Source organism: Pristiophorus japonicus, chromosome 26 (assembly GCF_044704955.1).
Source record: "Pristiophorus japonicus isolate sPriJap1 chromosome 26, sPriJap1.hap1, whole genome shotgun sequence".
NCBI classification, from domain to species: domain Eukaryota; kingdom Metazoa; phylum Chordata; class Chondrichthyes; family Pristiophoridae; genus Pristiophorus; species Pristiophorus japonicus.
In genome coordinates this window covers 17,672,718-17,695,091 of record NC_092002.1, presented here as the reverse complement: position 1 = coordinate 17,695,091, position 22,374 = coordinate 17,672,718, and the positions used below count along the sequence as shown (strand labels likewise).

Below are 22,374 nucleotides of genomic sequence, written 5' to 3'. Positions count from 1 at the left end.
CCTGAAATGAGCTTTCGACCACATATCTGCCGCATAACTAAGATCGCCTATTTCCACCTCCATAACATCGCCCGTCTCCGCCTTTGCCTCATCTTATCCGCTGCTGAAGGCCTCAGCCAAGCCTCCCACAGTCTACCCTACGTAAACTAGAGCTGATCCAAAACTCGGCAGCCCGTGTCCTACCTTGCCCCAAGTCCCGCTCACCCATCACCCCCTGTGCTCGCCGACCTACCAAAAGTACGTTGGCTGTAAAGTGCTGTGAGACATCCGGTGCTCATCAAAGGCACTATATAAATGCAAGTCTTTTACAATGGCTTCTGGTTAAGCAATACCTTGATCTCAAAATGTTCATCCTTATTTCCAACTCCCTCCATGGCCTCGCCCCTCTATATCTCTGTAATCTCCTCCAGCTCCACAACCCCCCGAGATGTCTGCGCTCCTCTAATTCTGCCCTCCTGAGCAACCCTGATTATAATCGCTCCACCATTGGTGGCCGTGCCTTCTGTTGCCTGGGCCCCAAGCTCTGGAACTCCCTCCCTAAACCTCTCCGCCTCTCTACCTCTCTTTCCTCCCTCAAGTCGCTCCTTAAAACCTACCTCTTTGACCCAGCTTTTGATTATCTGCGGTAATTTCTACTTCTGGGGCTTGGTGTCAATATTCCTGTGAAGCGCCTTGAGACGTTTCACTACATTAAAGGCGCTATGTAAATATAAGTTGTTGTTTTTGTATATAAATGCAGGTTGTTATTATTATGGAATTGCTTTAAGCAGGCAAACGGGGTCTCAGGTAAAGGTCTCATCTGTAAGACAGCATCTCCGGCAGTGCAGCACTCCCTCAGTACTGCACTGACGTGTTAGCCTGCTTTATGTGCTCACATTTCTGGAGTGGGGTTCAGAAATCACGACCTTCTGACTGCGAGGCATGAGTACTTCCACTGAGCCAAGGCGGACCCTTGAGATGAGTTTGGAAGGCTTCTGATATTCAGACTGGGAGAAGTTACTGTCAGGCATGCCTTCGGCCCACAACTGTGGAACAGTCAAAGCATCTGGGGCATTCACAGGATTAACCAGCTTCATACTTTGCAATACTTTGGGTGTCAGCTGTGGGAGTCCCTGGCCAAAGACCGCCCTAAGTGGAGGAAGTGCATCCGGGAGGGCGCTGAGCACCTCGAGTCTCGTCGCCGAGAGCATGCAGAAATCAAGTGCAGGCAGCGGAAGGAGCGTGCGGCAAACCAGACTCCCCGCCCACCCTTTCCACCAACCACTGTCTGCCCCACCTGTGACAGAGACTGTAATTCCCGTATTGGACTGTTCAGTCACCTGAGAACTCACTTTTAGAGTGGAAGCAAGTCTTCCTCGATTCCGAGGAACTGCCTATGATGATGATGAGTGGGCAGTACTCTCGTCTCGGAGTCAGAAGGTTGTGGGTTCAAGTCCCACTCCAGAGACTTGAGCACAGAAATCTAGGCTGATACTCCAGTGCAGTGCTGAGGAAGCACCGCACTGTCAGAGGTGCCGTCTTTTGAATGAGACATTAAACCGAGGCCCTGTCTGCTCTCTCAGGTGGATGTAAAAGATTCCATGGCACTATTTCGAAGAAGAGCAAGGGAGTTATCCCTGGTCTCCTGGGGCCAATATTTATCCCTCAATCAACAACACTGAAACAGATTATCTGGTCATTATCACATTGCTGTTTGTGGGAGCTTGCTGTGCGCAAATTGGCTGCTGCGTTTCCAACATTACAACAGTGTCTACACTCCTCAAGTACTTCATTGGCTGCAAAGCGCTTTGGGGTGTCCTGAGGTCAAGAAAGGCGCTATATAAATGCAAGTCTTTCTTTTTCATTCACCCACTCTAGGCCAGTGGTGTGAGGTTTACTTTAGAGTCGCACATGACTTGGCTATAATGCATCTGTACTAAGGACTGTAGATTCACCTTGGAAACATTTAATTTACCAGCAGATTTCTGTGCTGATCACGGAATGATTTCAGTGATACAGTAAAGAACATCTTCCAAAATCCTTTCTCACCCACTGGTAGCATTAAATATCGCAGGTCAGGTATTGAGCCGATCGAGACAGCGTTGAGCACCCACTCCGCTACCCCTGCAATGTATCTGAGACCCTACCTCAGCAGAGCACCCCAAGTTCACCAATCAGCTCGCACCGAACTGCAGACAGCAATAACTTGCATTTATATAGCGCCTTTAACATGGTTAAGCGCCCCAAGGTGTTTCACAGGAGCGTTATCACACAAACATTGACACTGAGCCATGTAAGGAGATATTGGGACAGGTGGCCAAAAAGCTCGGTCAAAGAGGTAGGTTTTAAGGAGCGTCTCAAAGGAGAGATAGAGAGGCGGAGGATGGGACGGTCTTAGATCTGGGCTGGAGGAGGGCCACATCGGCCACATGCCCGACTCGAGACTCCCAAAGCAAGCGCTCTACTCGGAACTCCTATACGGCAAGCGAGCCCCAGGTGGGCAGAGGAAACGTTTCAAGGACACCCTCAAAGCCTCCCTGATAAAATGCAACATCCCCACCGACACCTGGGAGTCTCTGGCTAGAGACCGCCCTAAGTGGAGGAAGAGCATCCGGGAGGGCGCTGAGCACCTCGAGTCTCGTCGCCGAGAGCATGCAGAAATCAAGCGCAGGCAGCGGAAGGAGCGTGCGGCAAACCAGATTCCCCACCCACCCTTTCCTTCAACCACTGTCTGTCCCACCTGTGACAGGGACTGTAATTCCCGTATTGGACTGTTCAGTCACCTGAGAACTCACTTTTAGAGTGGAAGCAAGTCTTCCTCAATTCCGAGGGACTGCCTATGATGATGATGAGGATTATGGAGGGAAATCCTGAGCTTAGGGGCAAGCCAGCTGAACGTACAAGACAAATATAGTTGGAGTAAAGCAAGCCGGGGGAAGGGGCTTTCTACACTGGGAGCTGCAGTGGGATTCAGTGGAGATTGGTGCACTCAGTGAGTTGACTGACTTTGGGTTCAGGGAGAGGTTGGGAGACGGAGAATTTTAGGGAGGGAATTCCAGAGCTCAGAGCTTTGACAGCTGAAGGCATGGCCTCCAATGTTGGAGCGAAGGAAATCAGGGATCCACAAGAGGCCAGAATTGGAGGGACGCAGAGATATCTGGATGATTGCAAGGCCGGAGCAGATTATAGAGATAGGGAGGAGGTGAGGCCATGGAGGGATTTGAAAGCACGGATGAGAATTTTAAAATGGAGGTGTTGCAGAACCGGGAGCCATTTAATGTTCCCCGCAGATTTTTTTGGTGGGTGCGTGGCCCTTTTAAGGTGCTGCTCAAATTCCCGGGCCTGCGCGGATTTTCCATTGTAAAGCCGCTGGATCGGCCTGCGCGGGACCTCCCGCTGTACCGCTTAACGGGAACATTGGAGCCAATGTCGGTCAGCGAGCACAGAGGTGAGGGTTTTGCTCTGTGGGCTTGTAGCTACTGCAAGCTGCCCTGAGCCCCATTGTACATTGAATCCTTCCGGCCGGCAGAGAGAGAGAGAAGTAAACATTGCGCCTTATCGGCCTAGGCTGGCCGCGAGCCCAGATCTCGGAGCTTAAAGGTCAGTGTGTAACCCACTGCTCCATCCTGTTCCCTCTCCCCCTCAGTACTTCATCTGAAAATATGTTCAATGAGGCGCCATGTTCAATGAAGTAGTTTTGAAGTGTAGTCGCTGTTCTAGTTTGGAAACGCGACAGCCAAATTGCGCACACCAAGATCCTACAAACAGCATTGAGATTAAATGACCAGCTCATGTGTTTTAAAGATGTGGATAAACATGGGTCAGTGCTCCCCTGCTCTTCGAAATAGTGTCACCGTTGGAACATTGGAACGTAGGATCAGGAGGAGGCCATTCAGCCCCTCTCCGCCATTCAATGAGATCATGGTTGATCTGCGACCTAACTCCATCTACCTGCCTTTGGCCCATATCCTTTAATGCCTTTGGTTAACAGAAAGCTATCAATCTCCGATTTAAAATTAACAATTGATCTAGCATCAATTGCCGTTTGCGGAAGAGAGTTCCAAACTTCAACCACCCTTTGTGTGTAGAAGTGTTTCCTAATTTCACTCCTGAAAGGTCTGGCTCTAATTTGTAGAATCTTCCCCTTAGTCCTAGACTCCCCAACCAGTGGACATAGTTTCTCTCGAGCTGCCCTATCTGTTCCCCTTAATATCCTGAAAACTTTGATCAATCACCCCTTAACCGTCTAAATTCCAGGGAATATAACCCAGATCTTTCACCTCCACCTGAGAGGCCAGACGGGACCTTGGGTTTAACCTTTCATCCGTTAGACGGCACCTCCGACAGTGCTGCACTCCCTCAGTGGAGCGGCACCTATATTGTTGTGAGTGGTAAATAAAGCATTCATTAAACGGACATTGACTCCTACTCGGCAAGCGAGCCCCAGGTGGGCAGAGGAAACGTTGCAAGGACACCCTGAAAGTCTCCCTGATAAAATGCAACATCCCCACCGGCACCTGGGAGTCCCTGGCCAAAGACCGCGCTAAGTGGAGGAAGCGCATCCGGGAGGGCGCTGAGCACCTCGAGTCTCGGACTTTCTGACTGCGAGGCATGAGTGCTTCCACTGAGCCAAGGCGGACCCTTGAGATGAGTTTGGGAGGCTTCTGATATTCAGACTGGGAGAAGTTGCTGTCAGGCATGCCTTCGGCCCACGACTGTGGAACAGTCAAAACACCTGGGGCATTTACAGGATTAACTACCTTCGTACTTTGCAATACTTTGGGTGTCAGCTGTGGGAGTCCCTGGCCAAAGACCACCCTATGTGGCGGTAGAGCATCCGGGAGGGCGCTGAGCACCTCGAGTCTCATCGCCGAGAGCGTGCAGAAAGCAAGCGCAAGTCTTCCTCGATTCCGAGGGACTGCCTGTGATGATGATAGACAAATGAGCGGCTCGCTCCAGGATCGCAGACGGCCGCAGTGATCGAGGGTCAGATCTGGCGTTTCTTCCTCAAAAACAATGAAAATCAGCCCGAGGATAAGTTTCTGAAACAAAATCCTTCCGACCTTTTTTTCTTTACTCCTGTATTAATTGCTCGATCTCCTCAATAACAGTGATCATTACAGCTGTGGTGTTTGGAATTTTTCAGGTCTAATATGGAACTCTTCCTGTTTGGTCAAGGTCTTTGATCATTAACAGTGAGATGAGAATCCTCTCCCATGGATGATTATGAAATCATTAACATTGAGGTCATTTAAATTGGCAGCAATGAAGGAAATATCATGAAATAATCGCAGACTCCTGCATGCCTGTTTGCAAAATCCCGATACCGATCCGGGGCCTGTATTTACGACGAATACACCTTGTGTTTTCTTTGTACGCTTGGGATCTTTCCCCTCATTTTAGCGCACCACTATTGTCTCCTAGTTTTTGGCCCCTTGTGTAGGAGACCATCTCCCACCGGGACCCGCATCCTGAGTGAAGGCCACTCTTTGAAGGCCAGCTGTGGCTCAGCGGGTAGCACCCTCGCCTCTGAGTCAGAAGGTTCAGGGTTCATCGAGCCACTCCAGAGACTTGAGCACAGAAATCTAGGCTGACACTCTGAGGGAGTGCTGCACTATCGGAGGTGCCGTCTTTCAGATGAGACGTTAAACTGAGGCCCCGTCTGCTCTTGTAGGTTGAGATAAAATATCCCACGGCACTATTTCGCAGAAGAGCAGAGGAGTCCTTCCCGCTGTCCTGGGCCAATATTTATCCCTCAACCAACATAACAAAAACAGATTATCTGGTCATTATCACATTGCTGTGTGCGGGAGCTTGCTGTGCACAAATTGGCTGCCGCGTTTCCTATATTACAACAGTGACTACACTCCAAAAAGTACTTCATTGGCTGTAAAGTGCTTTGGGGACACCTGGAGGTCGTGAAAGGTGCTATATAAATGCAAGTCTTTGTTTCCTTCTGTGACATTCGCCCTCCTGGAGCTGGATTGGGGAATGAGTGGAACTTCCAACTGTCCCATGATGGCCCAAATCCTGGGATCAGGGGCACTTGCAAACATTGAGCAAGCCACTGTGCCATTTTGGTTGCTCCTGCCTCAGAAGAATAATGGTCACCTATTCCCAATATCTTGCTTTCCCAATAGCAATCGAGTACTCTGCAATTGATTGCCGCAGAGAAACGGGCCCACGTGCTGGGCCCCCCTCCCGACATGTGCTGGGGCCTCCCCCCACGTGCTGAGCCCCCCTCCCGACATGTGCTGGGGCCTCCCCCCACGTGCTGGGCCCCCCTCCCGACATGTGCTGGGGCCTCCCCCCACGTGCTGGGCCCCCCTCCCGACATGTGCTGGGGCCTCCCCCCTACGTGTTGGGCCCCCCTCCCGACATGTGCTGGGGCCTCCCCCCACGTGCTGCCCCCCATGTGCTGTCCCCACCCCACCAGGATCAGGTGCCTGCCTCTTCCGTCGTTCTGCCTCCTGAGGGGGGGGGGGGCAAAGAAGGCGGGATTCCCAGTGGATGACATCACAGCGTCGCCTCTTCGGGCGAAGTCTGTCCAAACTGACACCGCTGCAAAAAGCGGTGACCACTATTGGCGGAACCAAAACTGTCAGCGGAAACCTGGCCTGACTGCAGTTACTCTCCACATTCCTGTCGCCCACCCAGATTGCTGGAGTATTCCACCCCAATAATGGCTGAATTTCTTTTGAGGGAGTGCGGGGGGAGGCGAGGTGGGAAGGTTGGCGGGGAAGGGAGCAGCCCATAAACTAGCAAAGTGCCAGAAATACTGAATTTGGATTGCTGGACTATCAATATCTCACCCTTCCAATTCTGGGATTTTTAACTGTCTTATCAGTGGGATGGGTTTGGATGTGCCCTGAAAGTAAATTAGCTGATCGGTTTCTCAGAGACTGCCCGAATACCTGTGGAACCTAATTTGGTTGATAGACCTGTTGCTGGAAGAGGTGTTTTCCAATGGTTGACTTTGATTCGCTAGTCTGCCAAAAGGATGGCCTTGATTGGTTAGTCTGCCAATAGGTTGGTTTTGTTTGGAGGACTTGACAATGGTTTGACTTTGATTGGAGGGCTTGACAATGGGTTAGCTTTGATTGGAGGGTTTGACAATGGGTTGGCATTGATTGAAGGATTTGCCAAAAGTTGGCTTTGATTGGAGGGTTTGACAATGGTTTAACTTTGATTGGAGGGTTTGACAATGGGTTGGCATTGATTGGAGGGTTGGACAATGGGTTAGAAACATAGAAACATCGAAATTAGGTGCAAGAGCAGGCCATTCGGCCCTTCGAGCCTGCACCGCCATTCAATAAGATCATGGCTGATCATTCAACATCAGTAACCCTTTCCTGCTTTCTCTCCATACCCCTTGATCCCTTTGGTTGTAAGGGCCATATCTAACTTCCTTTTGAATATATCTAACGAACTGGCCTCAACAACTTTCTGCAGTAGAGAATTCCACAGGTTAACCTCTCTCTGAGTGAAGAAGTTTCTCCTCATCTCAGTCCTAAATGGCTTACCCCTTATTCTTAGACGTGACCCCTGGTTCTGGAACTCCCCAGCAACGGGAACATTCTTCCTGCCTCTAATCTGTCCAATCCCGTCAGAATTTTATATGTTTCTATGAGATCCCTCTCATTCTTCTAAAATCCAGTGGATACAAGCCCAGTTGATCCAGTCTCTCCTCATATTGATTGGACGGTTGGACAATGGGTTGGCATTGATTGGAGGGTTTGACAATAGGTTGACATTGATTGGCCAGTCTGTCAATAGTTGGATTTGATTGGCAGGTCTGTCAATAGTTGGCTTTGATTGGTGGGTCTGTCAATAGTTGGCGTTGATTGGCTGGTCTGTCAATAGTTGGCTTTGATTAGCGGGTCTGTCAATAGCTGGCTTTGATTGGAGGGTTTGTCAATGGGTTGGCTTTGATTGGCCGGTCTGTCATTGGTTGGCTTTGATTGGCGGGTCTGTCAGTAGTTGGCGTTTATTAATTATGAGTGCTATCTGCCTGCCTTCCTTTGGGGCTAGCCAGGATCAGAAGAAATAAAATCATATTTCTGGTGTATGTTACCGTCTTGCTGTTCCATTATATCGGTAAAAGCTATTGACAAACCCACAGGGTCCATTTCGTACTTGAAACCTTTTCATCAAGAATTCATGCTCCAAGTTGTTTAAAATGATGCAGAGAAATAAGAACATAAGAAATAGGAGCAGGAGTCGGCCATCTAACCCCTTGAGCCTGCTCCGCCATTCAATAAGATCATGGTGGATCTGATCTTAGCCTCAACTCTACTCCCCTGCCCGCTCCCCATAACCTTTGACCCCCTATAGTTCAAGAATCTGTCTATCTCAACCTTAAATATATTCAATGACCCAGCCTCCTCATCTCTCTCTTGAATGGGCGACCCTTATTCTGAAACTATGCTCCCTAGTTCTAGCTTCCCCCACGAGGGGAAACATCCTCTCTGCACCTACCCAGTCAAGCCCCCTCAATATCTTATATGTTTCAAGAAGATCACCTCTCATTCTTCTCTAATGATTGTAGGCCCAACCCGCCCAACCTTTCCTCATAAGACAAGCCCTTCATCCCAGGAATCAACCGAGTGAACCTTCTCTGAACTGGTTCCAATGCAAGTATATCCTTCCTTAAATAAGGAGACCAAAACTGTACGCAGTACTCCAGGTGTGGCCTCACCAATGCCCTGTACAGTTGTAGCAGGACTTCCCTACATTTATACTCTATCCCCCTGCTAGAGGATTCCTGACTTTAGCGTTTCAACCTTATTTGACAGTGAAATGAGCTTCTGGCCACATATCCACAGCATAACTAAAACTGTCTATTTCCACCTCTGTAACATCACCCGTTTCCGCCCCTCCCTCAGCTCATCCGCTGCTGAAACTCTCATCCATACCTTTGTGCCTCCCACATTCTACCCTACGTAAACTCGAGGTCATCTAAAATCGGCAGCCCGTGTCCTAACTCGCACCAAGTCCCGCTCACCCATCACCCCCTGTGCTCGCTGACCTACATTGGCTCCCGGTTAAACAACATCTCGATTTCAAAATTCTCATCCTTGTTTACAAATCCCTCCATGGCCCTTGCCCCCTCCCTATCTCTGTAATCTCCTCCAGCACCACAACCCCCCGAGATGCCTGCGCTCCTCTAACTCTGCCCTCTTGAGCATCCCTGATTATAATTGTTCAGTCATTGGTGGCCGTGCCTTCTGTTGCCTGGGCCCCAAGCTCTGGAACTCCCTGCCTAAACCTCTCCGCCTCTCTACCTCTCTCCCCTCCTTTAAGATGCTCCTTAAAACCGACCTCTTTGACCAAGCTTTTGGATATCTGCCATAATTTGTTCTTATGTGGCTGGGTGTCAAATTTATTTGTTTATTTTTTGATTTATAACACTTCTGTGAAGCGCCTTGGGATGTTTTACTACGTTAAAGGCGCTATATAAGTACAAGTTGTTGTTGTTACTGTTTAGAAACGGACACTGGGAGTTTAGGTAGTGTTACCTATAAATCCATAGAATTACCCCCGTACTCGTAATGTTAGAGGTTCTTAATGGAGACTTGATTGAGGTGTATAAAATTATGAGGGAACTATATCGAGTGAATAGGAAGGACCTATTTCCCTTAGCAGAGGGGTCAACAACCAGGGGGAAAGACTTGAAGTAATTGGTGACAGGATTAGAAAGGATTTGAGGAGAACTTTTTTCACCCAGAGGGTGGTGGGGGTCTGGGGTGGAACTCACTGCCTGAAAGGGTGGTAGAGGCAGAAACCCTCATCGCAGTTAAAAAGTACTTGGATGGGCACTTGAAGTGCCGTAACCTACAGGGCTACGGACCGAGACCTGGAAACTGGGATTAGGCTGGGTAGACTTTTTCGGTCGACACGGACACGGTGGGCCGAGTGGCCTCCTTCTGTGCCGTAAACGTCTATGATTCTCTGAGACTTTTGGGGGAACGGGTGGTTGACGATGTAACGGCATCTTATGCCACGTTGTGATGAGCGTCACACTGCGGGCCATTGCCCTCGACTGGCCGAATGGCCTCTTTCTGTGCTGCAAAGTCCGATGATTCTTTCCCCCACAGCGTCACTGTGCTTCGGTCAAACGCTAAACCTTTGCGACTGGGTTTGATTGCAGGTCCACGAGTTATGCGATAACTTCTGTCACCGGTACATCAGCTGCTTGAAGGGGAAGATGCCAATCGACTTGGTGATTGATGATCGTGACGGAGGCTCAAAGTCTGACCTGGAAGATTTCACAGGGTCTTGTACCAGCCTCTCCGACCAGGTAGGAACCATTTGTTCAATCGGGTGGGAAAGTGATTCAAAGGCAACAGGGCCCCCTTCCAGATGCACGAGCCAGGAGGTTGTGGTAGGGATCTCCCACAGATCCTATCCGCTCACGATATTTTGACTGTGGTTCACTGCCCCAGAGTCTGCCGTTGTTTCCTCAAACATTCTATGCAGTACGAATGAAGTCTGTATTTATTGACTGTGTAAAGGAAGGTGGTGGATGATACCTGATTTGCTTCAATGGCCCAGAGATTAAACTGTGGGACTATCGTGATCCAACGCATTTGTCTGAATATTATCTCTCTGCAATTAGAGTGGAGGTTTCATCACATCGCCCTTAAATCACGGAGAGAAATTTTGGACAAACACATGGGCTGCATTTTCGGTTGGAGGCTTTTTCGGGCGGTAATGGCGGCGGGGCGGTAAATATTGCGCCGGGGGAAATGGTTTACGTCTGCAACCACAAAATTCGCCAGCTGGGCCCTGAGTGTGGGGTGTCACTCAGCAACTGAACAACTGAGCAACTGAAAATCAATCCGTTGCTGAAGAGTTTTGGAGGGCTCGAAGAGAAGCTTCCGTGGAAAAAATAAATCGCCACAAAAAACATTCCCAATACCTTTGGCCACCCGACATAAAAATAAATCGCCGAAACAAAAACAATCACGTGCTTACCTCATAGCGGTGATTCTTTCCCGAACCACCGCTAGGACAGCTCTGACCACCTGGTTTTCTAGGCCATCCCACTAGGGGGCGCTACAGGGTCAGCACGAAACTAAAATCACAGCGCTGTCAAAACCACACGGGCTCGATGTTCCTGCGGGGTACTGCTCAGCTCCTCCGCAAAACCGCCACAAAATGTCCCAGCGGGGCGCTGGAAGCTGGTCGGAAATCATTTGCATACCCATTAACGCCCCCTCCGGGGCGCCAATAGAGGTGCGAGTCCAACGGAAATCCAGCCTGCTAAGTGTCGAACGCGATTATTCCAAAGCACAGTTTCAAGGCTAGTGATGTTTCTCTGACCTTGGATGGTGCTGTGAATTTGGACACAGCCAATGGACTTAAGGGGACTGAGCTCAAATCCAGCCCAGGTTAACGGACCGAGTCTTCTCTCACAGCACTGATCCTGTATGCAATGAGTTTTGGGAAGGTCACAATCCAATTCCTCGTGGGCAAGAGCCCGCTGTACAACGCTCATCATAACGTGGCATAAGATGCCATTAAATCATCAACCCCCCACCTCCCCCAAAGGTATCTGAGAATCATAGCAGCTTATGACATGGAAGAGGCCATTCGGCCCATCGTGTTCGCGCCGGCCGACCAAGAGCTACCCAGCCTAATCCCACTTTCCAGTTCTCGGTCCGTAGCCCTGCAGGTTATGGCACTTCAGGTGCACATCCAAGCACTTTTTAAATGTGGTGAGGGTTTCTGCCTCTACCACCCTTTCAGACAGTGAGTTCCAGATCCCCACCACCCTCTGGGTGAAAACATTTCTCCTCAAATTCCCTCTAAACTTCCTACCAATTACTTTAAATCTATGCCCCCTGGTTATTGACCCTTCCTAACCACTCTATCTAGGCTCCTCATAATTTTATATATCTCAATTAAGTCTCCCCTCAGCCTCTTCTGTTCCAAAGAAAACAACCCCAGCCTATCAATCTTTCCTCATCGCTAAAATTCTCCAGTCCAGGCAACATCCTCGTAAATCTCCTCTGTACTCTCTCTAGTGCAATCACTTCTTTCCTGTAATGTGGTGACCAGACATGCACGCAGTACTCCAGCTGTGGTCTAACTGGTGTTGTACACATTCGAGCCTGAACTCCCTGCTCTTGTATTCTGTGGCTGACGTGGGCAGAGGGTGGGGTTCAGGCGTATTGTGGGAGCAGAGTACAGCGTTAGATTCTACGAGTTGCCGTTCACAAACGGGCCTCCTCTCTCATTGGGAGCACCGGTTGCAAAATTCATAGCAGCACTCTGCTGGTTCTCCATGACACGCTCGTGACTGTCAGCGTACGTGTGGTGGGCTTAGACACAGAGACTTTACCCTCTTCTGTTCTTTGCCTGACAGTTGTGTGCTCGAATCCCAGCTTGAGACACACAATTCAACAAAGATGCTGGATGGAGAATGCATGCTGGCTTTAGTGGTTGAGCATTGGAACCATATTGAGGACGTTGCTCACCTGGCACAGGAATGGCTACTGTTCAGAGGGATTTTGTTGGGCTTTCATTCAGACAACGCTGCAGCGTGAGCGACTGAACCTTAGACTCTAGCTTGGAGGGTAGGTGAGACTTGGCCTGTTCAAAAGGAATGGCCTTGATCAGCCTCATAGTCTTCCCAGAGATTGCCATGTTCTTGTCTGTGGAACTACCAGCTCTGCAACAGAAAGAAGTAACGTGCATTTCACAGTGTCAGCTGTGGCTCAGTGGGCAACACACTCGCCTCTAAATCATGAAGGTTGTGGATTCAAGTCCCACTCCAGATACTTGAGCACGCAAAATCTAGGCTGATGCTTCCAGTGCAGTGCTGAGGGGATGCTGCACTGTCGGAGGTGCTGTCTTTTGGATGGGACATTAAACTGAGGCCCTGTCTGCCCTCTCAGGTGGACATAAAAGATCCCATGGCACTATTTCAAAGAAGAGCAGGGAGTTCTCCCCGGTGACCTGGCCAATATTTATCTCTCAATCAACACAATAAAAAACAGATTATCTGGTCAGTATCACATTGCAGTTTGTGGGAGCTTGCTGTGCGCAAATTGGCTGCCGCGTTTCCCACATTACAACACTCCAAAAGTACTTCATTGGCTGTAAAGCGCTTTGAGACGTCCAGTGATCGTGAAAGGCGCTATATAAATGCAAGTCTTTCTTTTTATAGCACCTTTCATGACAACCGACTCTCATCAAGCCGCTTTACAGCCAATTAAGTACTTTTGGAGTGTAGTCACTGTTGTAATGTGGGAAACGTTGGTGGTGGAATGTGCGGACACAAGGCAGATGAAATTGATGCAGAAAAGTGCGAAGTGATACATTTTGGTAGAAAGAACGAAGAGAGAGAATATAAAGTAATGGGTACAATCCTAAAGGGGGTGCATGAACAGAGAGACCTGGCAGCTTGAAAAAGCGGTATCCTGGGCTTCACAAATAGAGGCACAGAGGCCGAAAATGCCCCTTGCGATAAGGCCTCTGACTGCCTGAAAGTGGTGGGCACTGGGCGGAGCGGAATGGCCGCCAACTCTCTGTGGAGGAGCCGCCATTTTGTAACTTGCCCTTCCTCAGGTTTGGAACGGTGTCCGGGACCAATCTGCCTGTTTCCCCCCCCCTGCGGCGAGCACGTGCCAACCCCTTACCCCTCGCAAAATTTCCCCTTACCCCAAATTGCCCCTTACCTAAAATTACACCTGACCTAAAATTGCCCCTTACCCAAAATTGCCCCTTACCCCAAATTACCCCTAACCCAAAATTACCCCTTGCCAAAATTGCCCCTCATCCAAATTACACCTTACTCAAAATTGCCCCTTACCCCAAATTACCCCTTACACAAAATTGTCCCTTACCTTAAATTGCCCCTTACCTTAAATTACCCTTTACCTGAAGTTGCTCCTTACATTAAATTACCCTTTACCTGAAGTTGCCCCTTACCGTAAATTACCCCTTACCTGAAGTTGTCCCTTACCTGAAGTTGCCCCTTACCTGAAGTTGCCCCTCACCTGAAGTTGCTCCTTACCTGAAGTTGCTCCTTATCTGAAGTTGCCCCTTATCTGAAGTTGCTCCTTACCTGAAGTTGCTTCTTACCTGAAGTTGTCTCTTACCTGAAGTTGTCCCTTATCTGAAGTTGCTCGTCACCTGAAGTTGTCCCTTACCTGAAGTTGTCTCTTATCTGAAGTTGTCCCTTATCTGAAGTTGCTCATCACCTGAAGTTGTCCCTTACCTGAAGTTGTTTCTTACCTGAAGTTGTCCCTTATCTGAAGTTGCTCGTCACCTGAAGTTGTCCCGTACCTGAAGTTCTCTCTTATCTGAAGTTGCCCCATATCTAAAGTTGCTCCTTACCTAAAGTAGTCCCTTACCTGAAGTTGCTCCTGACCTGAAGTTGCTCCTTACCTGAAGTTGCTCCTTACCTGAAGTTGTCCCTTACCTGAAGTTGTCTCTTATCTGAAGTTGCCCCTTATCTGAAGTTGCTCCTTACCTGAAGTTGTTCCTTACCTGAAGTTGCTCCTGACCTGAAGTTGTCCCTTACCTGAAGTTGCTCCTTACCTGAAGTTGCTCCTTACCTGAAGTTGTGCCTTACCTGAAGTTGCCCCTTACCGAAGTTGTCCCTTACCTGAAGTTGCTTCTTACCTGAAGTTGCTCCTTATCTGAAGTTGCCCCTTATCTGACGTTGTCCCTTATCTGAAGTTGCTCCTTACCTGAAGTTGCTCCTTACCTGAAGTTGTCCCTTACCTGAAGTTGCCCCTTATCTGAAGTTGCTCCTTACCTGAAGTTGCCCCTTATCTGAAGTTGCTCCTTACCTGAAGTTGTCCCTTACCTGAAGTTGTCCTTTATCTGAAGTTGCTCCTTACCTGAAGTTGCCCCTTACGTGAAGTTGCTCCTTACCTAAAGTTGTCCCTTACCTGAAGTTGCCCCTTACCTGAAGTTGCTCCTTACCTGAAGTTGTCCCTTACCTGAAGTTTCTCCTTACCTGAAGTTGCTCCTTACCTGAAGTTGTCCCTTACCTGAATTTGCCCCTTACCTGAAGTTGTTCCTTACCTGAAGTTGCCCCTTACCTGAAGTTGCCCCTTACATGAAGTTGTCCCTTACCTGAAGTTGCTCCTTACCTGAAGTTGCCCCTTACCTGAAGTTGCTCCTTACCTGAAGTTGCTCCTTACCTGAAGTTGTCCCTTATCTGAAGTTGCCCCTTACCTGAAGTTGCTCCTTACATGAAGTTGCCCCTTACCTGAAGTTGTCCCTTATCTGAAGTTGCCCCTTACCTGAAGTTGCCCCTTACATGAAGTTGCCCCTTACCTGAAGTTGTCCCTTACCTGAAGTTGCCTCTTACCTGAAGTTGTCCCTTACCTGAAGTTGCCTCTTACCTGAAGTTGTCCCTTATCTGAAGTTGCCCCTTACCTGAAGTTGCCCCTTATCTGAAGTTGCTCCTTACCTGAAGTTGCCCCTCACCTGAAGTTGCTCCTTATCTGAAGTTGCTCCTTATCTGAAGTTGCCCCTTACCTGAAGTTGCTCCTTACCTGAAGTTGCTCCTTACCTGAAGTTGTCCCTTACCTGAAGTTGCCCTTTATCTGAAGTTGCTCCTTACCTGAAGTTGCCCCTTACCTGAAGTTGCTCCTTACCTGAAGTTGCTCCTTACCTGAAGTTGTCCCTTACCTGAAGTTGCCCCTTATCTGAAGTTGCTTCTTACCTGAAGTTGTCCCTTATCTGAAGATGCTCCTTACCTGAAGTTGCTCCTTACCTGAAGTTGCTCCTTACCTGAAGTTGCTCCTTACCTGAAGTTGTCCCTTACCTGAAGTTGCCCCTTACCTGAAGTTGTCCCTTACCTGAAGTTGATCCTTACCTGAAGTTGATCCTTCCCTGAAGTTGTCCCTTACCTGAAGTTGATCCTTACCTGAAGTTGATCCTTCCCTGAAGTTTTCCCTTACCTGAAGTTGCTCCTTACCTGAAGTTGTCCCTGACCTGAAGTTGCCCCTTACCCGAAGTTGCTCCTTCCCTGAAGTTGCTCCTTACCTGAAGTTGCCCCTTACCCGAAGTTGCCCCTTACCTGAAGTTGTCCCTTACCTGAAGTTGCCAGGCCGTTGCCCCCGACAACTCCCCCGCTCTTCTTCGAACAGCATCGTCGGATCTTTTACGTCCACCTGAGAGGGACGATGGGGCCTCGGTTTAACATCTCACCCGAAAGATGTTTTCTGATGTGTGGCTCATAATTTACTCACCTATCTCGCATGATGTCCCTGCGCCTGTGTGTTTTTCTTTGCCCAGCTTTGTCCGAGCGGGATCTTGGGCTGAGCTAAACAGGAATTCTGGCAAGTTCATATCCTGACCTTTCCGAGTGGGTTTGAAAGTGTGCAGTAGAATTGCACAGTATCACTGCCAGTCCCAAGGATGGTAAAACTATTACCTACAAACTTCATTTGTCATAATTCAGTTGAGACAAAAGGCGTACTGTTTCTTGAAACTGGGAGATCATCCAAAGCCCAACCCCCCACTCTCTCATTCCCCCTCCCTCTACAGAAAAGCTAATGAATCTTTGGCTGGCCTGTGTGTGCTTTGACGGATATGGTATAAGGAACATTGCTGTCGTGGCCATCAAGGTTGGCCCCTTCGGTTGGAGATAAAGGTTGATTATTTGCTTCCGGGATGGATCAGTTGTTGAGTGAGCTGCTCCGGTGGGAAATGGAACACAATATCCCCAAGTTTGATTTTCAGTCTGACACTCACTGTCTCGGCTCCTGTTTGACAAATAACTACCAGGGTGAGGCCTACTGGTGGCCATGGCAACGTAGCCCAGTGTAACTCGGTGCTATCAGGATAGGAGGGAATAAGATCAGAGATTCACCCTTGGGAATGAACCTAATCAATGTTGGAGTTCCCTAAGGTAATTCTTTATCCTTCAAATGATTCCCTCTTTAGACAGCAGCGACACTAACCCAGTTTTCCCGTTATATGAGACACCGGTCGCAGTTTCGGGCCTGTGACCTACTCCATCCGACTTGCAGCCTGGCCATTCTTCCGCAGGACGCTTTGGCGGCAAAACACGGGGCCCAGGTGTCAGCCGTGCCTCAGTGGGCAGCACTCTCACCTCTGAGTCAAAAGGTTGTGGGTTCAAGTCCCACTCCAGGGACTTGAGCACAAAATCTAGGCTGATGCTCCCAGTGCAGTGCTGAGGGAGTGCTGCACTGTGGGAGGTACCATCTTTGGGATGTGGCGTTAAACCGAGGCCCCGTCTGCTCTCTCAGGTGGATGTAAAAGATCCCATGGCACTATTTTAGAGAAGAGCAGGGGAGTTATCCCTGGTTTCTTGGCCAATATTTATCCCTTAATCAATATAACAAAAAAACAGATAATCTGGGGCATTATCACATTGCTGTTTGTGGGAGCTTGCTGTGCGCAAATCGGCTGCTGCGTTTCCCACATTACAACAGTGACTACACTCCAAAAAAAGTACTTCATTGGCTGTAAAGCGCTTTGGAATGTCTGGTGATTGTGAAAGGCGCTATATAAATGCAAGTATTTATTTTTTTATATACACAGGCTTCATCTCGATATGTTACTGTTTTTACAAAAAGGCCCCAGGCTGAATTTTTCTCACTTTGAGAGAGACCACCCACTGTGGGCATCGAACCCTCTGCCCACTGGTTGTGGGAGGGGGTGGTGGGGAGGGAGTCCTGGGAGTCGGCCTACCTGAGAAGGCTTCTTGAGTTTCAGTGGCTACGGGTATTTTAATGTCGGACGATGGTGTAGAACAGATGAGATCAAATTAGTCACTTGTTATAAACCATGCCCGGTTTAGCTTACTACTGCTAGCTAGCTGGATTTAAACTGAGGCCTGTTCAGCTGGAGAGAAAACAATCCCACAGAGCCATATGAAGAACAGGGGAGTTCTCCCAGTGCCCAAGCTCATCCCTCCTTCAATCCACACCACGACAAACAGATTAACCACTTGTTTGTCTCATTGTGGTTTGTGAGATCTTTCCTTGTGTCAACCAGCTGCTGTGTTTTCCTATATACAGCCAGTCACCGCTCTTCAGAGTAATTCATTGCATGTCAGCCGTGGCCCAGTGGGCAGCACCCTTGCCTCTGAGTCAGAAGGTTGTGGGTTCAAGTCCCACTACAGGGACTTGAGCACATAAATCTAGGCCGACACGCCCAGTGCAGTGCTGAGGGAGTGCTGCACTGTCGGAGGTGTCGTCTCTTGGATGAGACGTTAAACTGAGGCCCCGTTGCTCTCTCAGGTGGACATTAAAGATCCCATGGCACTATTTCAAAGAAGAGCAGGAGAGGTGTCTTGGGGCCAATATTTATCCCTCAATCAACATAACAAAAAAACAGATTATCTGGGTCATTACCACATTGCTGTGTGTGGGAGCTTGCTGTGCGCAAGTTGGCTGCCACGTTTCCCACGTTACAACAGTGACTACACTCCAAAAGTACTTCATTGGCTGTAAAGTGCTTTGAGACGTCCGGTGGTCGCGAAAGGCGCTATATAAATGCAAGTATTTGTTTATGTGAAGCACTTTGTGACATTTCCGAGAGAAGCGATCCTTTTTTCGCTGAATTATCACTTGCAGAAACCAAAATCCGGAGACTCTTTGCAAAGCAAGCCTTCACAACAACTGGGCATCACATCTCCGAGGCCGCCTCCCGCTCGTGTGAAAATCTGTCGCTTTCTCGGCGAACTTCCAGTAATATTTTTGCAGTGAGCCCATTCCGGGGAGTGGGGGGGGGGGCGGTGCAGGGCGGGCGCTGGAGGACCCCGGTACCTACAAGGCTCGGGGGCATTGGGCTCGTCAACCAGGAGACGGCGAACGGTAACCCGATCCCCTCCACGCTCGGCCCACGCTCGGGGGGGTCCCGCGTTGAGGATGAGGTGGAGCTCCGCGGGTTACGGTTCCGTCCCGGGGAGAGGCCTTACCGTGATTGTGCCAACCCGCCATGGCAGCCACACCCTGGCACCTCGGTACCCGGGGAGGGGGGCGCAGCATGAATTGGGCCAATTCTGGTGAGACACTGCATCCGCTGGCCCCATTTTTTGCTCAATTTAGGCTCTGCGCTCCCCCCCCCACCCCCCCACCCCCGCAACTATTTGATTCTCCCTTTTCCCGGTTTCTCCCCTCCTCAAGCTGTGGCATGCTATCCCACCGGCAGTCCTTCAGTCCATCCAATGGGCAGTCTTGATGTCATTCATTCATAGGCGGTCCCTCCAACGAGGATGACTTGCTTCCATGAGTTCACAGATGTTTCAATGAAGGACCCGATGTTCCAGTCCTGAACTCCAGTTGAGGGGGTGGAAGATGCCTGTGGGTGGATTTTTTTAACGTGGGGTGACCGCTGCACACCAGCCACCACACGGGCTTGACAGAGCTAGGTCTTGGTCCAGTGGCAAGGATTAACCAAGACGACTGGAGATCAGCTCTGCTGCACGGACCTAGTGTGCACACATATTGCATTGTGGGCTGGCCCGTGTAGCCCTGGGCCCTCGCCTCTTCTGGGCCCCGAAGTCTTGATATGCAACATTGGCGAATGAAGGCCAGTCGGCTATTTCACTGTGGGAGGTGTAATGCAGGCACCTGTGATCATGCTCACAGGTTTGGGCTGCTCCTCAAATTCTGGCTGCACTTCAGTCCCACGTTCCTGATCTTTGGGCACCCTGTGCGGAGGGGAGCGGGCAGGTCGGAAGGCCTCCTCGTAGGAATGCTCCTGGGCCTGGCCAAGGGGGCCATCAGCCAGTCCAGGCAGCGGGCGGTCGAGGGGGTCGTTCAACCCGACTGCCTGCCTCTCTTCCGCCGTTACATCCGGGCCAGGGTGTCCCTGGAGATGGAGCACGCGGTGTCCACCGGTACGCTCGCGGCCTTCCGCGAGAGGTGGGCGCCGGAGGGACTGGAGTGCATCATCACCCCCGGCAACCAAATTTTAATTTGATATTTTTTGTCTAAAGTTTAATTTGTTTATTGTGCCGGTTTTAGTGCCCTCCAGCCCTGCCGCCCCCCCCCCCCTCCCGCCTTTTAGCCAGGGGGCACTTGTATAATTTGTGTGTTGGTATCCTCAAAAAAAAATGCAAAAATAACAATTAAACAAGGGGGCACCTGAAAAGTTTTTGGAGTGTGTCCTCCCCCCTTTAATCATGGGGCACTTGTTTATTGTCTTGCAACAAAATAGTTGTCGAGATGTTGAATTTCTCCGGTCTGGAAGAGTCCGTGTTCCATGTTTATGTCGAGTGCGTGAGGTTGCAGACCATGTCCCATTATTTGAAGGGGCTGCTCCTCGATTCTTGGCTGCACTTCAGTCCCACGCTCCTGATCTTTGGGCACCCTGTGCGGAGGGGAGCGGGCAGGTCGAAGGCCTCCTCGTGGGACTGCTCCTGGGAACGGCCAAGGGGGCCATCAGCCGGTCCAGGCAGCGGGCTTTTCAGCTCGACTGCCTACCTCTCTTCCGCGCTTATGTTTGCGCCAGGGTGTCCCTGGAGATGGAGCACGCGGTGTCCACGAGAGGTGGCCACCGGAGGGACTGGAGTGCGTTATCACCCCCGCCAACCAAGTTTTAACTTGATCTAATTTTCCGTTAACATTTTATTGGGAAATTTGTGGGTTCTAGTGCTTTCGTCAAAAAGAGGCACTTGATTTCAAGTTCTATTTCAAATAGTTGTAGAGCTGTTGAGTTGTGAGTGGCTTAGTCAGTCACGTGATGTTCACAAGACTCAATAAAACCCCAGCCAGTTGGTTTTGGGCGATCCATGATGAGGTATGCAGTTGCGAGCCTGGTGGATGAACTGGTAATGTGATTGCTAAACCCTTGTTAATAAACCAACTAGTTCTTAATAGCAATGTGTTGCTGTGAATTCTTAAGCAAAGAACCCATGAAGCAAATACATTACAGAAGTCATTGCAAGCAAGCCCCATCTCATCTCCTCCCAAAGTGCACGCAATAAATATCCGGTAGCGAACAATGTATAATGGCCTGGAAAAGACACCCTCATTGTGATCCTCCACCTCCCCTCAACCCAACGGCACTGAGGCTAACTGTACTAATCCCACCACTGAGCCCCAGAACTGATGAAACTTCGGGCCTTAGGCTCACCCAACTCTCGGTGGAGCATGTATCAGCTGAGCCACCAGGGGGCGCTATGTGTCCTTGCCTGACCCGAACAGTGGAACCGGATTTCCTCTTGCTTTTTACTCCCCCTGGTGAAAGGGGCAACAGGGTGCACCACTGGCACAGCTGGTAACCACGGAGATTTGCCCCACGACTGACAGCACAGTGCTGCCATGTCATGCCCCTGTATGTCCCACTCACCATGTTGGTGGGCAGCTAACCCTGATCCATTGCAGCAGTCAGCCATTAATAGAGCAATTCAACAATTACAATCTAACAATGACAGCGGTAGTGTAGCGACACCAGAAGTCCCGGCTAGAATGGAGCTGATTGGGTAATTACCCCGTCAATCACTCCTGGAGACCGCCCTGCTGGAAGTGACTGGGACTGATTAAATGCAACAACAACAACAACTTGTATTTATATAGTGCCTGTAACGTAGTAAAACGTCCCAAGGCGCTTCACAGGTGTATTATAAGACAAAACAGATAAATTTGACACTGAGCCACACAAGAAAAAATTACAGCAGGTGACCAAAGTCGTAGGATTTAAGGAGCGTCTTGAAGGAGGAAAGAGAGGTAGAAAGGTGGAGAGGTTTAGGGAGGGAGTTCCAGAGCTTGGCAACAGAAGGCACGGCCACCAATGGTGGAGCGATTATAATCAGGGATGCTCAGGGGGTCAGAATTAGAGGAGCGGAGACATCTCGGGGGGTTGTGGGGCTGGAGGAGATTAGCGAGGAGTGAGGGCCATGGAGGGATTTGTAAACCAGGATGAAAATTTTTAAATCGAGGTGTTGCTTAACCGGGAGCCAATGTAGGTCAGCGAGCACAGGGGGTGATGGGTGAGCAGGACTTGGTGCGAGTTAGGACACGGGCTGATTTGTATTGTGTAACTATCTTCTACTCACTGCACCTTGCTGGAATAATCACCCCGCCTTTATCGGGAGACATTGCTACAGTTTCGGTCGTGAGTTCTGTTTGCTGTAGTTCATCGAGGCTCTTCTTAAATAGACTCTGTAGACTGTTTGCTGCAGTGCGCTGTTTAAATAGACTCTGTTTGCTGAGTAAATGGACTTTGCTGTAAGATAGACTGTTTTCTGTGAGTTCTGTCATAAATCCACCGCCCCCCCCCCCACCCCCCACCTCCAACTCATTGGCTGACGCAGTGGTGTCAACAGACACTCTGAACAATTACAGGATGAGCAACGTCTGACTTCCGTGCCATGGGGAGCTTCAATCAGCACGATCGCACCCACTGCCGCGAGATTCCCCGGTGTCAGGCTGGGCCACTGAGCACAACCAA

General features: G+C 49.7%; 1 protein-coding gene across 5 annotated transcripts in view; it reads left to right on the top strand.

The window, feature by feature from the left end:
• Positions 1-22,374, top strand: part of LOC139239226 (homeobox protein Meis1-like) — a 271,442-nt gene that overhangs the window by 30,796 nt on the left and 218,272 nt on the right. For all 5 annotated transcript variants that reach the window (XM_070867906.1, XM_070867907.1, XM_070867905.1 and 2 more), the window contains exon 6: positions 10,130-10,279. In XM_070867906.1, the coding sequence (XP_070724007.1) occupies positions 10,130-10,279 (150 nt within the window). The remainder of the gene's footprint in view (positions 1-10,129; positions 10,280-22,374) is intronic.